The 17,750-nt window shown below is 39.4% G+C and overlaps 2 protein-coding genes across 2 annotated transcripts in view; one reads left to right on the top strand and one right to left on the bottom strand.

The window, feature by feature from the left end:
* wdfy4 (WDFY family member 4) overlaps window positions 1–17,750 on the top strand; it is a 50,811-nt gene that overhangs the window by 23,039 nt on the left and 10,022 nt on the right. The window contains exons 36-55 of the mRNA XM_088421889.1: window positions 89–215; window positions 397–548; window positions 954–1,192; window positions 1,353–1,474; window positions 1,573–1,764; window positions 2,982–3,091; window positions 5,175–5,252; window positions 5,350–5,541; window positions 7,151–7,223; window positions 7,306–7,520; window positions 8,908–9,056; window positions 9,136–9,247; window positions 10,024–10,109; window positions 10,187–10,249; window positions 14,349–14,391; window positions 14,719–14,838; window positions 15,124–15,241; window positions 15,328–15,437; window positions 16,378–16,528; window positions 17,008–17,099. Of these exons, the coding sequence (XP_088278015.1) occupies window positions 89–215; window positions 397–548; window positions 954–1,192; window positions 1,353–1,474; window positions 1,573–1,764; window positions 2,982–3,091; window positions 5,175–5,252; window positions 5,350–5,541; window positions 7,151–7,223; window positions 7,306–7,520; window positions 8,908–9,056; window positions 9,136–9,247; window positions 10,024–10,109; window positions 10,187–10,249; window positions 14,349–14,391; window positions 14,719–14,838; window positions 15,124–15,241; window positions 15,328–15,437; window positions 16,378–16,528; window positions 17,008–17,099 (2,544 nt within the window). The remainder of the gene's footprint in view (window positions 1–88; window positions 216–396; window positions 549–953; window positions 1,193–1,352; window positions 1,475–1,572; window positions 1,765–2,981; window positions 3,092–5,174; window positions 5,253–5,349; window positions 5,542–7,150; window positions 7,224–7,305; window positions 7,521–8,907; window positions 9,057–9,135; window positions 9,248–10,023; window positions 10,110–10,186; window positions 10,250–14,348; window positions 14,392–14,718; window positions 14,839–15,123; window positions 15,242–15,327; window positions 15,438–16,377; window positions 16,529–17,007; window positions 17,100–17,750) is intronic.
* Window positions 9,732–12,890, bottom strand: lrrc18a (leucine rich repeat containing 18a). The gene is made up of 2 exons (XM_088421888.1): window positions 12,017–12,890; window positions 9,732–11,144 (listed from the first exon to the last, which is right to left on the bottom strand). The coding sequence occupies exon 2, from the start codon at window positions 11,138–11,140 to the stop codon at window positions 10,328–10,330; it is 813 nt and encodes a 270-aa protein (XP_088278014.1). The 5' UTR covers window positions 11,141–11,144; window positions 12,017–12,890; the 3' UTR covers window positions 9,732–10,327.

Raw genomic sequence — 17,750 nt, 5'->3', positions numbered from 1 at the left:
AAATAAAACCAGAATTGCTCTGCTGAGTGTTTTCCAGTCTCAAGTTGTCAGAAGTTCTAAAATATAGTAATAATCATAAATATTATAGTTCTGCCCAGATGGTTCGTCGTTGGAGCAGAGGCAGAGTTTCCAGACTGAGCTGCTTGAGTTCATAATGGATGTCATCTACAAGATCAGCAATGATAAAGAAAGCCACGTTCACCTTCTTTCACGAGGTAAGATAATAATATTGATTATCTTTATTTTTTAATGCACCTTTTACTCCGTTTATTATTCTTGTGTTTCGAATACGCATTGCTATACTGACATAACATTACAATTTGTGTTTCTAAATGTACTTGTTAAGTAACTAATTATTATCTAGTATCTAATCCTGCATTACTGTTTATCATTTAGGCTCCAAAAGGATGAGACCTGCGGGCCATATGTGCACGTTGATGGGTAATGTGGTGCTCTTCAGTAAGCTTCTGGTCCATGCACTTTACAACGGAACATTCCTGGGAACCTCCGAGAGTTTAGTCAACTTCCTTGCGGATCAGATCGAATTGGTGAGATGAGTCCACACACACATATGCTCATGCGCTCTATACAAACACCTGGCTGTGGTCAGCTAACCCTTTATACTGTGTCAGCACAGCAAGGAAGGGAAACAAACGCACACAGGATTTTTGTTTACATAAGGCATTAATATTACATTTGATTTGCTAAGAAGCTTATGCGTCCACGAATGTGGTTAGAAAAAAATATATAAAATGTCTAATTGTACCGCAATACTTTTCTAGTTGTGTTAAATAAATACAGGAAGACTAAATAGAAATAGACATTAGATGAATAAAACATAGTTTAGTCTCATAATTAACGTATTAAATCTACAAACATGATGAAATACAACTGGGAAGAATAATGTCCCTCTGATATTTCATTCTGACCAGTATTGTTTTTGTATAATTTAGGCCCTGGAAAAAGGACAAACTCACAAGGAGAAGACTGTGTCAGCTCTCTACTCCTGCACAAATAGGGCCCTACTCTACTTCCTTTCCAGACCACGCCATTCCAAAGCTGAGTTGGAGGGCATCATAAAGACTTTCCAAACAATCAATGATCGCTGGGATGTTCTCTTGGCAACTTACAATTCAAACGTGAACTTTATTACCTGTCTTCTTTATTGCCTGCTATTGATTGGCTCTGGCAGGTAATGGCTAATTCATGTGCAGGTCCTCATGTTTGCAAACTTGTAACCATCAATATCAAACTAAAATGGTGTGCGTGTGTGTGTGTGTGTGTGTGTGTGTGTGTGTGTGTGTGCGTGTGTGCGTGTGTGTGTGTGTGTGTGTGTGTGTGTTTTACTCAAGTTACCCCGAAGGTTTTATGTGTGGTGTCCAAAAAGTACACACCAGGAAAGTTTCAGCCAAACTATTTCCCACCAAAACACAACATAAAGTGGACATAGAATCTGGGGCAGATTTTCCCACTGGTATGCAGTTCACCACTTAAACATTTATTAGTGTATTCAAACACTCTTTGAGGGGATATGCTTTAAAGAGATCCAACAAATCTGCATTTATATTTCAGATGACAAAGAGCTGGTGTCCTTAGCAAAGGCCTGCTGGTCCAAGGTGATGGCGGAGAGGCGGCACACTCTGGAAGAAGCGTACAAGATCGAAATCTCAACCAGCCACTCTGATCAGAGAGCACCCGTGAATATGAGTGACATCAGCCCACTGTGGGAAGAAATGGCACATAAAGCCTGGCTGCTGCACTCAGGTCAGCTCTTAGGGGTGTCATTATAATACGATTAGAAAACAACATTACGTGATTGAGTCATATTTGATGAAACATGAAATGATACTACGAAATACATATAAAACAAATACAATATTTTGATGCATATAATCAAATTAAATATATAAATAATAACATATGTTACAGTTCAATTAGATATGAAGATGGGTGTTGATTTGTGCTACAATAGCACATGATGGATGTCATTTAATATTATATAATATGAATAAAACAAGGCATGATCTCAGGTAATGTTAGATGCTATATTACTATGTTAAATATAAGAACCTATACTGTAATAAGACTTTTTGTATGTCAGGAGCAGCCAACTGTTTTTTCTAAACCGAGAGCTACTCACTACTAGTTAATGGGAAAGAAGAGAGTTTGATCCACACTTCTGAAATCTGAAATAACAAATATATCAAATTAAAGGGGTATAAAACATCTCATCATCATTGCATGTACTAGCTCGTTTCCGCTAGTGCTTTGGTCTGGGCATGCGGTCCAATATGGATATTTGAACTATATTTCTGTAGTTTAGAAAATGCCATTTAAAAAAAAACAACAACAATGCAAGTGTGGTTTTAAAAAAAATAGAATAAAAAAAGAATAGGCACACACACACACACACACACACACACACACACACACATATTGGCCCTTTGTGGCCCTTTTACAAGTACAGTAAATCATATATGTATGACATAGGTCTATCATGATGCAATTTCTGTAAATAGTCGTAGGAAAATCTGAGAGAAAAGTAAATTGCCATTAATTTTGTGTAATCTTAAAATGCTGTAGTGTGATATGTAGTTTTTTTTTTTAAATATTTGTATTATTATCTGCCATTGTTTTTTTTGGACAGTGGGGGCGGGTGCCTTTTTGTATCAAAAATACAAATGATATCAGTTATTGGTATTGATCTTATGACTTCTTAACAGTTGAGCACACATACAGGTCAGGAAAAAAGGTGGAATTAAATGTTTACATAACACACGCAAAATTTACGTACAAAAAAAAAAAAAGTAGTTTCCTTTGCGGGCAGTGTTGAATTGCACCATGACAAAAGAAAGTCTGTTGCTTAATGAGCTGCTCAATGAGTGAACTGTATATGCCACGGCCTTTCACTTTGCTAACTTGACCTTTCACATTTGTGAATGTGTGTGTGTATGTGTACTGTATGTATAACACCCTCACAGAAAATCATAAGCAAGCGATGGCCCTCAACCCTCTCAAGAAATTTGATATGATCAGCAACGCAGTTCGCTCAGCTATGGAGAGGCAGGACAAGGAGACGCTGACAGTGGAGGTACCCGACATCTTTTCATTAATAAGATGCTAGCAAACCAACCGACACTCATTCCAAAGTCACTCGCACTGTATTTGTGCTGTGGGCCGTCTAGCCCTGTGGGAGTGTTTTTATTATTTCTTAAAACGGATTTGGAAGATCACAGCTGATTGCCCCTGAGTGGGCATTGTAATTGATATCTGCTCGTCCCATTCACAAGAACATTCAGTTTGACGCTGAAGGTTAAAGACGCGTTTATTGTTGTTTTTCCCCCCGAAACACGTGGTCCACATCATTAGTTCCCCCACAACGCTTAAGACGTTGAGCCATCTGGAGCAGGTAGCGGGGACATATTACTCAAGCACACATGCATGAAATTACAGCGTCTGTGTTTGCCTCAGCCCTGCAAAGGGTGTGTGCGTGCGCGAGTGTGTTTGTGTCCTGCCCGCTGGAATTGGATTGGCAATTATAGTAGTAACAATCTGATGAAAACATTATTCATTTGATGTTATTTTTTATCATATCACTATCTGGCAGGCTATCAGACAGGGTGATGAATTGTTTTTCCACGTGAGAAGGAACAGGAGGGATGCTTACTCTGAGCCGCTGTGAGATTTTCGTCAAAACTCATTGACAGATTCTCGGAACATTCAGCAAGTTTGTGTCCAGCCTCACAAAGAAATGAGTGAGACAATAATTAATTTCTGGATCATCAACTTGTGCCCTTTTTTTGTCAAGTGAGAGATGTGTCCAGGGATCCATATTAATGCAGCACTACAGCGTGCTGAGCATGGCTTTCCCGTCTCAGATATTAACATTACTGTACAGTACATTGAACAAAACGCAGTCCCAAAGCCTTCTGTAGGTATTGAGTGGGAATATAATGACTGATAGGCAGTCTCAATGCATGCCTTCCAAAGAATTATTTCATCAGCGAATGCCATTTTCATAATCATATCTGTGTCCTCACATTACGCAGATAATTAACAGCACTAATGATCACGTTAAGTTCATTACACATTCCCTACCAGCCCAGAATGAAGTTGACATTATGTTGCCTTATCATCAAAGGTGGCGTATTGTTGGGAAGTCATTAAAATGGAAATGAGTGTGATGTTGGGATGTTAATTGCAGTGGGAAGGGATGAGTTATGTATTTAATGCAGCATTTAAAAGCCAATGAGTCTCCTATCTTCTAAATAGGGTAATTAATGCTATATATTACTTATGTTTGTCCAATTGAAGGAATGAAATTGCAAGATGACTTGCTGTTTATCTGTAATGCCACGGCTCTGGTTTGCAAACTTCATTATTACTCTCCTCTCTGTAATATTTTCATAATCCCTCTCCGCATTACTTCTTCCTTTCTTCCATTGCACAACATTTCGTAAGACACACAATGCCACAATTCACTCTTCAGCGGGCTTGCCAAATCAAAACTTGATTGTCATGGGTTTATTTCGAAATGAGTTTAATTTTTGCTTCTTTTTTTTTTTATACTCGAAGACTTTTTTTTTTTTTTTTGCTGTGTATTGTTGTATTGTTCATTTACGAGGTTATACCCCAAAACACAAGATTAGCATCTGTAACTAAGAGTGCATATTAAGAGTGACTGCGTGTTCATTCCTTTAGTTAAATGGCCGTCGTGGGTCAACAGTGAGGATGGACACATGTTGTTTCACTCGTCTCTCAGCGAGCACTGCTGTGATGATGGGCTTAATGAAGCAGTTAACAGTGCGAATATGATCCCTGTGTGTCTGCTCAACATGAGCATCCTGCAGTGTCAACACAGCGCCGCTTGTTATTTTTTCTTTTCTCTTTTAATCGACACACACACATTTACCTTGCCCCCTACTGTGCTGTGGCTCGGTGATATTAATGTTTATGTTAATTAGATCACACCAACAAAGGATTAGATTCTCAGACCGGGGTTATTGTAAGTCTGTAGCCACTAGCTTATTTGGACCACAGGAATGCAATTTAGAGCCAATGTAATTGTATGAATGCATTGTAATTGCGTGAGGAAATAACAATATGAATATACAATCTGCGCGTGAGGAAAGACGAGCGGCTGCTTCTACACTATTTTATTTGTCTCTTTACAGAACTTTCTGTCAAACATGGAGTCGCACCGACAAAGGGGCAACAGCATATTTGAGAATATGAGGACAAATCACATACAGGTTAGAAGAAAACAGTTTTGAGAATGTATTTTGAAAGAACAAAGCAATCTGTTTCTATTTGACATCCCTGTCTCCATGGCTTTTTGCTCTGGCCCAGTTACAAGCCAGTGAGTGGGACCGGGTCAACTCCCAATGGCTGCTTGTGGAGGCAGAGCTGTTGAGAGAGAGAGCTGTGTTTGGGCCAAGTGCAGGTGTGCTCCTCAACCACGACTGGGTGCAAGATGCTGCCGAAGGACCCAACCGCACTCGGCTACGCTTCCGCAGAAAGGAACAAAGACGATCCAGACGGGTACAGTAATAACTGGAAATACCAATCTCTGCATATGTCCCAACAGGATACTTTGGATTTACAGCTGTTTGTTTGGCAGTGTCTGCCGCAAAGATTTTTTTCCATGAACAAAAAATACTGTAGTTCATAATTTGATTCTGAACGTGCCCATACAGAACTTGTCTTTTGTTTTACTTGTTTAGCCATTTTCAGCAGTCAAAAAGTTTTTTTTTGTCTTTGTATGCAGTTAACACCTATAGAAACACATTTTCCTCTTCCTGTTGACTTAAAATGACATCAAGGCAATCATGGATCACCTGTTCTCTGTGTTTGGTCATGTGACATTGGCAAGCTGTGATCAGGCATGATTGTAACTTGAGCCCTGAATACATGTGATGTCATTTTGTGTTGACGGCATATGACAAAATATTTTTTAAGGTAATAATTGTTCAGAATAACTTAGTGACTATTTTTAGCAGCGCTGGGCAAAAGTAATTTAGTGATTGTTATCAGCCGAGTTGGGTAATCTGCTGCCAAAGCGACGAGATGCTGATTGAACAGCCGCTTTCAGCAAACGCTTCAGCTCGTTCATCGTGAACATTATGTGAAGCGTTGTAAAAATACACTGCCCGAGATGGGCCGTCTGTACCAGAAGTTGGGAACCCAAAAGGTTGAACGAGCAAAAAAAAAAACAAAAAACCCGAAGTAGGCTAAGTGTAACTTCTATTACAATATTAATGCATGATGTTTCATTGCATTGATAAAATTAGCAAAATACAATAGAGAAATCAGATTTTTGTTACCTTGTTTATTTTGAAGTTAAAAAAAACAACAAAATGGAATAAAAAAAAATAATGTCCTTATCTATTATTCCAAACTATTCTGAGAAAAATCTGCACATTGCACAAATCTTCCACATTGTTAAGGAAAACCAATGAATTGTTCCAAGAACTGTTACATTTGAATGAATGTTTTGAGGGACAGCATTACTCATTTTATTTGCACTACAGTTCCTGACAAAGGCCTTGTTGCTTGGGTACAAGTTGCCTTTAAGGCCCCTCAATTATGTAGCTAATCAATTTTTTCAAGAATAAATGGCAAAAAACAATCGCAATATCTCTTTCAATAAGGTTTTGGTGCCAAACAAAACATAAACATTTTCACATTCACTGACTGGTACCATCCACTGTTTTTGTCATATGATGTACCCAATCCTTGATTACATGCTCCTCTGTAACCAATAATTGAGCCATCAAAGAGTGGATGTTCGTTTATAAAATGAATCTCAGCACACCAAAGCTTCACATCAACTGCAATGTGGCCTTTGACAGCATGCCTCAGATTCACTCTGAGATCACAGAGTTTGTCATCCTAAGGCTGACGACCAGATCCACTGCTGTGGTGGTTTACATCCTCAATGTATCTCAGCAACAAGCACAAAGAATAAGAAAAAAGACTTAGAGAATGGAGACGTCCGCACATTTTTTATATATCACTAAGTCAAACATTAGCGTGATAGCTCCTTTTACAGAGGTCCCCCAAAATTGAGACATCAGATACTACATAACAGCATATAAAACAATAAAATCATGATAATAATATAATATATAATGTGATAATATTTATGTAGGTGCTCGGAGCCCTGTCTCTGGGATCAAGGAAGGACGCATCTGCGGAAGGCAACAGGACAAAGGCTAACACAGGTAAAATGGAAAAAAAAAAGACAGTCATTCTGCCGCAAATGTTTTTTCTCAGCGCACTAGTTTTGTTGTCTCTCTATACCAGAGCCAACGATTCTATGTGAAATTGGTGCCGTGGCTCAAGAGGAAAATAAGGATGGAGAAGAGGCTTGTGATCAGCTGACTTTCTTTCCCATTTTGAATGAAACACCATCTGCCTTTGAAGACCACGTGGATCCCTTCCCCTCCAAGCCCTGCTCCTACACACAAACCTGCGCTGACATGTGCATCATCCTGCAGGAGCTGCCACATGGAGAGAAGGTACTTTTGTAGTATTCTGGCCGAGTTTGCCATCATAAGAATTATCAGTAGTAAACTGACGGCCTCCAATAGCTCAGTGCTGCTATCAGGATTTCATTTTTCCTCATCGGTAGTGTAAGGCCCAGCTCAGCTCTTTTTGTCTTCCGCTGAGTTAGACGGCACATGTTGACAGGGATTCTATTCTCGCTGGCTACCAGCCGCGCCTTTTAATGTTTCTGACAGATGTATTAATAAAAACAGTAGGTGGTGATGCAAGCTGTCTTACATCTGCTTAGTAAGTGTGTGATCTGCGTAGTTGTCTCGCTGCACTTCAAGTGTATGAGTCCTGCTGAGCATCCTGTCAAATGAACGCAGTCATTAGCTTTGAGAAATGCACTCGCACACACGGATGCAGATTAACACACGGCACGGACAGTAACACACAAAAGCAGACCCACTCATAATTAGCTTTCCAGCGCCAATAGTGTGATTATGACAGTAATGTGTGTGGGGAGAAATCAATGGTCTGACATTAGGCTCTGTCAATAAAGTCCTTTTCTCTCCTTCCAATCAGCAGCTAAATCTCTCTCAGACTCATAATGCAAATCTGTCCCCTGCACAATACACAGATAAGGGCACAAGTTTATTGTTGCGTATTTAGTAGTTGATAAACATAATTCTAGCTAGTTTTTCTGAAATCTAGTCATTGTTAGTGCCAATCAGGCGGACTGCAGCTTATGTCCGTTAATGGAACTTGCCATTTAATATAACCATGGATAAAAAAAAAAATATGTGCCATGTCGCCAAGACTCACTTTGACTCTTAAAGGCTTTCGCATGACACTATTCATCATAGCACGTACGTTCGTGTGCATTCAGACAAGAGGTTCTGATCATTTAGCAGGTTGCCTATTGTGTATATGACAGTGATTAATTCCCCTAATAATGGCCATGCAAGACCTCCTCCTCCTTCACAAGTGTGACTCTTATGTCTAGGGGGTAGAGAGGCTGATTTGATTAGTATAAATTGTGAGGGGCCTGGGGCAATGTTGGGGCCCCATATGGTTTTTGGGCTCTGTGTCCCAGAGGGGCCCACACAGGGGGGCAACCAGGTGCACACACTCACTGTGAAATGAGGGGAGAGACAATAGAATTACACACATTAACAGTGTGCAGTTAGCATTAGCTCCAACCAGCCCTGAAAGCAGCATGTGGGTCCTTTTGGTGTTGAATAAAGATGCTGGAACAGGGGCTGGGACTTCTCCTCCCCATCAATCAGCTCCTATAATGAAGTGCTCAATGGTTTCTTTTTAATAATGATTAAAATATGTGATGAAAACAATCAATCAAGTGTTGGCTGGATATGCATTGTGCACATTACAAGGTGTTTCAATGAATCTCTATTTTAGGTCGATACAAAGATGTGTGTTGTGATGGTGAGCGGCCTCCGAGTGACTGAGGGGTTGCTGCTCTTTGCCAAAGAGAGTCTGCTCTTGTGTGAAGGATTCACTCTGACTTCTTCTGGAGATGTTTGCTGCACCAAGCACCACCCCAGCAGGCATGGCTGTGTTTTGTACATGGTAACACTTATCCATTTGCCTTATCTGCCTCATTCAGCCTCAAAATTCTTTCTCCAGTGTGAGGGATTCCTTCATCTCCAGCATGCTGAGTAAGGAGTCAACGTCAAGCTGCAGACACTGGTCCTACGAGGATATCAAGGAGGCTCGATTTATGCGTTTTTTACTCGAGGTTAAATATCCAAAAACTGATCACGAGAAATCAATACATTTATTCATATATTGATACAAGGGTCTCAAAATGAAAAATGATTAGATTGTGATTATACAATGTTTAACTCTTGAAGAACCTCTGACCAACGTAAGTCACTTTTCCACTGCGCGGTAATAAAGAGTTAGCTTGAAACAAGTATTATTCGGTGCAAGTCAAGATGCTTTTTTCTCTACAAAACAAAATAAAGAGACTTTGAGACAGACGAAAAGTTGTTCCCATCATACACAAACTCGGTACCTCCTGAACCATGGGCCAATGTGACACAGACCATACCGTGGGTTACCTGAACTGTGCTACCAAGCCCGTGCATGTTGGTTGTACGTACCCGTACTCATTTGGTACACCGAAGAACAAAATGCAAAACAAAGTCATTTGTGTCGAGGGGCAGATTTAATGACATTCAAAATGAATAATCAACAGCAATAGTTTGTGTCTTGTTAGCAAATAAATGAAGGAGATGGACAAGAGTAACACCGGCATATGGCTGGAGTGCAAGGCACTTTTTAGACTGCCAATGTGGGAAACCTAGCATTTAATCATTATCATTCTAGTTTGGCTAAGCAGTTTTGAACAGAAATCAAGGAAAGATTTTGGACTTCATGAAGCAATCGCTCTGGCCCATGGGCCTTGTGTTTGACACCCTTGACCTAACATTGAATCTTTTTTTTGTACTGGATTTGTTTTTCTTCATCACTAACTGTTACAGGAAGGTAAACACTTGTCTTCTGTCATAGGACAATGCTATTGAGGTCTTCATGAAAAATGGCCATTCAGCCTTCTTGGTCTTCATAAATAAAGACCACGTTTCAGCATATAAAAGGTAAAAAGACTTCTCTGAATGATGGTTGGAAAAACCTCTTAGCGATGATGTTACCTTGATCTAAAATCTGTCATCAGGTTGTGTAAGGTGGTGTCATCATTAAAAGGCAGAGGTGTTGCTGACATCATCGCTAATGCCAGGTTAGTCAATAAATAGCAATTTAATGTCACAGCAAATGTTCGCATACCTGTATTTGTGATCTGATACACCAGTGCATGTCATATGTTGCCTTTGAAAGACTGATAGTGTTCTAGCTTCTTAACTCTCCACAAATCCTGATTGGCCGCAGCCACCGAGTTTGGTGTTACGAGTCCCGAATAAGACTTTTTGTCCTCAAGCTTCTCCTTCACGCAATCTCCTCTCAGATGCTTTCCTCCTGGGTCTTTACATATTTGCAGGCACATGCTACACAGTGTACTTTCATGAACGAGGAACATTCCCTCGTCCTCGTCTGACTTTTCACTTTCTAGCTCCTCTTTGGCTTTTTTCACTACCCGCAGGGGGTTTCGTTTTATGTTCATTTTAGTCAGATTACAAAGGTCCTTCACAAAGTCTGGCAGCCTGGTGAGGAGGTTGTCAAACAGGCCCAACTCTTGGAGGTTCTCTTGAGGGACCATGGTGGGAAGCAAAGCATCCAGCTTGTTTAGCCCCAGATTGAGACTGGTCAGGTTTGTAAGGGAAGCCAGCGAAGAGGGCAAACCTGACGAGGTCAGATAATTGTTACACAGGTTGAGATAGGTGAGGTCCACCAGTTTGCCGATGGACTCGGGCACAGACTCCAACTTGTTGCTGTGCAGGTCCAGCCATCTGAGTTTTGACAACTTCCCGATGTTCGCTGGGATTTTTTTGATCTGGTTGCGGCTAAGATCCAACTCATCCATATTAGTCAGTTTGAAGATACATTTCGGGAAAATGGTTATACCCATGTTGCTAAGTGTGAGTCGGCGCCACCCGTCCGGTTTCATCCTCATGGCCTTTTTGGCATCCTTGAGTGTCACAGTTGTCCCTGTGTTTCCTTTCTTTTTGGTCATGGTGCTGTGACACACACACGGAATAACTACATGATTTATCTCACATGTTCAGGGTTATATCACCATTTATTTGAAAATACAGTTGCAGTGTGTTTATGTGCGCAGCGAAAGTGATTTATTCACACACTAAAAAAGGCTCATGTATAACCGGGGGCAATGGGAAAAGCATTCTCTCCGAGGAATTAAGAGCTTGTGTGCGTGAAGTGTTATGTTTGAACTAGTGTGTGCTCACCCGGTGTTGCCCATGGGGGTATTTAAGAGCGTGACTCTCTAATTAAGGCTAATGCTGGGGAACAATAGCAGAGAGGCGACACTGGGCAATGCAGCAAAAACAAATGAGTGCTGATGCGCCATCACTGAGTGTGTTGTTTCGCCAGGAAACAAAGTGTGTGTTTATTTGGGTCGCTTAGAGCATGCGAGTGTAATGGCATACATGGCTTTTCACTGTACTAAAGTGGATGTACATGAGTGAAGAGTCAAATCAGGACTTTGATAAATGATAGTTATTGGATGTTTGGAGTGAGATGAAGGCTTGGCTCTTACCCCCTCCCCGTCTAAGAGAGCAAGGTATGAGTGTGTTTGTGTCTGTGTTACACCCCAAGGCCCTCTCTCGCCTCATTCATCATCCTCAGGATGAGAGGGGCTATCCACTGGTGCTTGTTCTATTATAACCTCCTATAGAAAACTATTGCATGAAATTATTGCCTGCAATTAGATAACACATACTGGGCCAAAGTCTATGATTGATTTAGTGTGGGCTTAAAAAATAATTTGTTCAGGGTTTATTGGATGAATTGTGGACTTTAGATTTATCTGTTCTATGGTACTTGACTATTGTCAACATAAACAAATCAATGTAAATGAATCTATACTCACCATAGTCTTGTAGTCACAACTTTGACTTCACAATTTGATGATAGCCTTCCGTTTTAAAAGCTCACCAGCAAGCATCAGCCCCAGTGCCAAAAAAGTAAACACGTTAGGCCATACAGAAAAAAAGGTGTCAGTATTTATACAATGTGCGAAAGTAATACCCTGTGGTTGTAATCCTCAAATTTGAGAGGTAAACTCAGGAATGCAATGTTTCCTTTCCTACGCGCTGCACATGCAAGTTTCCTCTTGTTTGGCATTGTTACTTAGCAACACGGGCTCCTTGGCAGCAGGACTGTATTGCCATGTTACTGGCCCACAGAGGGGGAAGCAGATTTCTGCAGCAAACAAATTCTCTCCTAATTTAAATTAAACAACTTGGATAGATAGAGGCGTGCGACTAAATTACTTTATGAAATGTTCATTACAATCTAACAAAGATATGCATCCTCTTACAGATTAACTATCACTGTGGAAGTAATGGAAAGAATTAAACACGGTCAGTGATAGTTTAGGTATATAGTCTTAAACAAGATAACTAATTCAATGCGACGAATCCTGTCACTGCAATTGGATATTGAATGCCGCGTGTATATGCAGTTGCTTTTCCGAAGCAAAAATGAAATGATGCCTATCAATCGTGCAACCGCCCACCCATCTGTGCGATCTCGTATCGACTGCTTTTGTCTCGTTCCGTCTTCTTTCGCCTTGGATTGGAGTTCATGGCAGCGGTTTGGTTAAAAAACAAACAAAAACAAAACAAAAAACACGCGGGCTTTATATGTCACGGCATTTTTGGACAATATCCATAAACGTTGGAATGGCAGGGTTTACAGATGTAGTGAAACTGCAACTGGGTATTTCCCGAAACTGCACGAAATGTGCGCTGATTCCGATCCACAGATTTATTACGTTTGACGTCATCAAACCGTCGTCACCGAAAGCGATGACGTCCACAAAAACGTGACAAGCGTGCTGGTAACTTCCATCATCGCGCTACTTCAAGTTGATGTTTTAACGCACTTTTAAATGTTGGCATCAGTTTAAATTTTGATTCACGAACTAAAACTAATTAACTTAACCCAGAAAAAAGATACATTTATTTGAGTTAACAGTTAATGTAAAAAGTTGAACACACGACTCTGCGTTCATCCATGGATTGACGCCATGCTTGAGATGCATGGCCGTATTCTGACGCATAATGGCATAATGTTTCTCTGAGTTCAATGGGTCCTCTCTCGATCAAAGGACCGTACACTCACATTCACACACAGTGACATACATAACTTTAGAAAACTTAAGCAAACACAAGGGGAACACTTTCCATACAGGAAGGCCCTCAGATTGGTGTGTTCACCACTTGATTATTATTATTATTATTATTATTATTGTTATTATTATTATTATTATTATTATTATTATTAGTAGTAGTAGTAGTAGTAGTAGTAGTAGTAGTAGTAGTAGTAGTAGTAGTAGTAGTAGTCGTCGTCGTATTACTACTACTACTACTACTACTACTACTACTAGTAGTAGTAGTAGTAACAGTGGGAATGTGTACAAATTGTAATAAAACCATTGTCCCAACTGTGGATTTGTCCAAACTTTAATAGGAACAGTTCCTAAGCCTTAAAGTCCAGTTTTCCATATCAAAACGTTGTCATAGCATATCGCGTGGTGTTTAAAAATTGTTTGAGACATTCTGCACGCATTTACGAACATAACTGGAGGGTAATTTCAATTCAGATAAATACTGTAAACTTGATTAGAGTTCATTTTCGGGAGTAGGGAATTTCTGTAATATCATACAATTGTGCTGTTCCAGTTTGCTGTTCTTACTACATTTGATGCACTATTACATTTCATGAGCTTCGGTAACAAATCAATTGTAAAGTTTAATAAATACTTGATAAATGGGTTAGCCAACTTGAGTAACATACTGAGCTTTGAGGGTCATGGTGCTAAGAAATAACCATATTCAGTGATACAAATTTCTAGTAATTTGACTCCTGTGAATATTAAAATTACTGCTGCTGCAACTAAAGAGGGGAAGTGAATTTGACCACAGGAGAAAGAGAGGAATGGGTTTGTAATAAACAAGAAAAGACTGACCAGATGGAGTGATTAACGTTGTATATAATGGGAAACATACTGTTGCAGTTTTCTTAAAGTAGATAAATAAATAAATAAATAAATAGTCCTGAATCACTCAAGTGTTGCGGGTCATTTCTGCTGTGTTATAGTTCATCAGTAGTTGCTTGGCAACAATTACAGCAAAATTATGGTAAGAAATGTTTTGGCTGTGGTGTTGACACAGACGCTTTGTTTCCTTGTGCATCAGGAAGACCCCTGTGGTTGAGAAGACGACCCTTGTTAAATGGCAGGTATGACTCAGATGATGAGCAGTTGTTTTATTTTTATCCAATTTTATGATCGCTTTGTGCGCCAGACAATTGTGTGAGCAGAATCTGTTTGATCAGAAATTGTAACTCACAAGTAAAAATACTCATTTAAAATGAGAAAAAGAACATTCTTCGGTTGGAATGCTGCCTTTTGATATCTTATATTTCAAATACTAAGGATAATTGTGTTTTCACCATCAAGAGAAAGTTATTAAGTGAAGAGTTATGTTTTTTTCCACACTTACCAGATATTCTTCATTACAACTATGCATTATGTGTTAATCCCCTGTGTATGTTTTCTTCCCACAGAAAGGGGAGATCAGTAACTTTGAATATTTGATGCATTTGAATACTCTTGCTGGGAGAACATACAATGACCTCATGCAGTATCCTGTGTTCCCTTGGGTCCTAGCTGACTACAAGTCTGAGGTACCACCTAACAAAATAATTAGATCTCCAACTACTGGCATAATGCTAACTCTTGATGCTTTCTACTGTATATGAACTCCATACAAACCTTTTTATATTACATGTTACTTAATATTCTCAAAGTCTTAATATAACTGAAATGCCACTGTAGCATTCATTCTCATTCACGTTATAAAGCACTGTGGGTTAAATGTTTTGGGGTTCCCAGTTCCTCTCCAGTTATATTTGTTTTTAGAATTGCACAGCTGCTTGCTTGTGTTTTTATCCAAAGTACATATGTCCCAGACACTGAATCTGTCAGATCCCACAACGTTCCGAGATCTTTCAAAGCCAATGGGTGCTCAGACAGAGCAAAGAAAGCAGATGTTCATCCAGAGATATGAAGAAGTGGAGCACAGTGAGGGTGAAGATATCTTTAGAGCTTATTTTTTGTGTGGTGTTTTATACCTTGTTTTCAACATTCCTTGTATTGTTTTTAAATGCTTTTAGGAGGTTTGTCTGCACGATGCCACTACTGTACCCACTATTCCTCAGCCATCATTGTGGCCTCATTCCTTGTTCGCATGGAACCTTTTTCTCATACTTTTCAGACACTGCAGGTATAACACAATACAAGTTGGGAGCCCATACATAAACTGTACCTATTCAATCTCATGGGAAAATATTAGAGTTTGGTACTTTTCATATTTGATTCAAAGAGTTATTCATCTTCCATTTAATTAATCAACCTCATAATTCATAATAATGTAAATAAAAAAAGGGGCTGAAATTAAAACAAGCTGCTACAGCACAAATGCAAAGCTATTTCTCAAGGTGTGGACACAGTCTTTATATCTGATTAGAATGATTAAATCAAATAAGGTTGCTCTAATGAATACAAATGTAGATTAAATAAAGTTTTAAAAAGTCAGCTGCTTATTTTTTATTTATTTTTTTTACAAAGAGACGTGCAGAATCATAGTCTGCAGTTCACATACATGGCATGATACTTTTCATGAAAAAGAACATGAATGAGAAGTGAAATCAATAATAAACTATTAGGTGTGTAGCATTTGTTCTTGGATTTTTTTTCTCTTTCTTGAAAATAAATTATGATGAGACTCTAATATATATGCAAATAATTGCAGGAGGCATCTAAAAGCAACCCCTACAGATAGCCATCGATGTTGCAGATTTCCAATACAGCATCCAATTGATTATAATGAAAAGGCATGCATATTTGATAGTCAGAATAAAGCAATAAAGATGTTAGTCTGGTGAATTACTCTGCCTTTTTGTCTTCTGAGGCGAACAACAGTCGTGTTGTAATATCCATAACCGGATTTACATCTCTAACCGGGTTTATCAATATATACGCTATTTTCATTCATTTCAATAATTGTTTTATTCTAAATTACATTCCCTCTCATGAGATTTTCATCACAGATTACAGGAATTTACGGATGCATGAAAAGCTTCCGTTGCAGCGAGGTTCTCTGACTACTGCATTAATGAAACATCACATGAATGTTCCCACTTTATCTGTCTTCCCTTTCACAGGGAGGATTTGATATTCCTGAGCGGATGTTTTATAGTGTAAACAAGGAGTGGGAGTCGGCCTCCCGAGATAACATGAGTGATGTCAGAGAGCTGATTCCGGAGTTTTACTACTTGCCAGACTTTCTGCTCAACTCCAACCACATGCAGCTAGGTCAACACTCTCCCTTTATACTTGTTCAAATGGCACAACACATGTCGTGCCCTCATATAGATTGCTGACCAATCCGGGGTGTGGGGAGCCTATAGCTCAGATCAGCTGGGATAACCTCCCATGACCATGAACAGGATAAGTGGTATCGAAAAAAGATGTAGAGCAAACATCAATTTATTTTTATATTCTAGTTCAACATGTTTCCCTCCATCCTTTTTCTACAGCTTATCCTGTTGAAGGTCTTTTGTGTGCCGTACTCGATCCCAGTCGATTGGGCTATATTAACCTTCCACTGAACCCCTTGTACTGTACTGTTCTTATTGACAACAAATCTTTCCATTCTTTCTCCATATGTGTTTCATCAACCATGGAACATTATATGTATATAAATTGTAGATAAGCATTTGCCAAACATGTAAGGACTATGATATTATAACTCTAATATTGTTGACAGGCTATCTTTGTTGTGCCAATTTTAGGCCGCATGGCAGATGGAACCACCCTGGGAGATGTGGAGCTTCCGGCATGGGCAAAAGATGACCCTCAGGAGTTCATTAGAATCCAGCGTGAGGTCAGTGACCTCACCTGTTCCCTTTGGAACTCTTCTACTCTACTACCGCTCATAATAACAGGCCGCATTATGTGCTTAACATGATGCGACCTGTTATTAAGACCTGTTATAGCTATTCATAACTATACAGATAACATGCTGTTTTAAAATGGTTGCATGCTTTATTTGTAAATATGAACTGTGCACTATTTTTCTACATTATTCTCATTTGTGTCTAATATAACAGACACTTTTCATGCAATGTATCCGCAGACAACCAGCCTATTCAGCATGACACAAAGCAGGCCTTTTTTTCCCACTAGGCATCCCTCCATTTTCTTAGCTTCTCTTGGTCTTGCATTTGACTCTCCCGTCTTCCATCCATCCTGGTGGTATCCTTACTGTCATAGAAAAATCTACTGAAACATTCTTGTAAAATTGGTCACTTTTGAAGATTGATTTTCTTCCGTACACAAATCAAATTAAGACAATATATAGTCATTATGAGTTCCCCCCCGTGGGATTATTAAAAATATTTTCCCACACGCTGCAGGTCCTTATGTCCTTTTTTTCTTATTAACTCTTCAAAAACAATCCCTGGCTAATTTTGCACTAATCTTTCTTTAATGCCAACATGGTCGTACGCTCATAACTATGCAGCATCGGACTTTT

The sequence above is a fragment of the Hippichthys cyanospilos genome, chromosome 8, assembly GCF_059441005.1.
Source record: "Hippichthys cyanospilos isolate Australia breed blue-spotted pipefish chromosome 8, RoL_Hcya_1.0, whole genome shotgun sequence".
NCBI lineage: Eukaryota > Metazoa > Chordata > Actinopteri > Syngnathiformes > Syngnathidae > Hippichthys > Hippichthys cyanospilos.
This window is presented reverse-complemented; position numbering and strand designations above follow the sequence as displayed.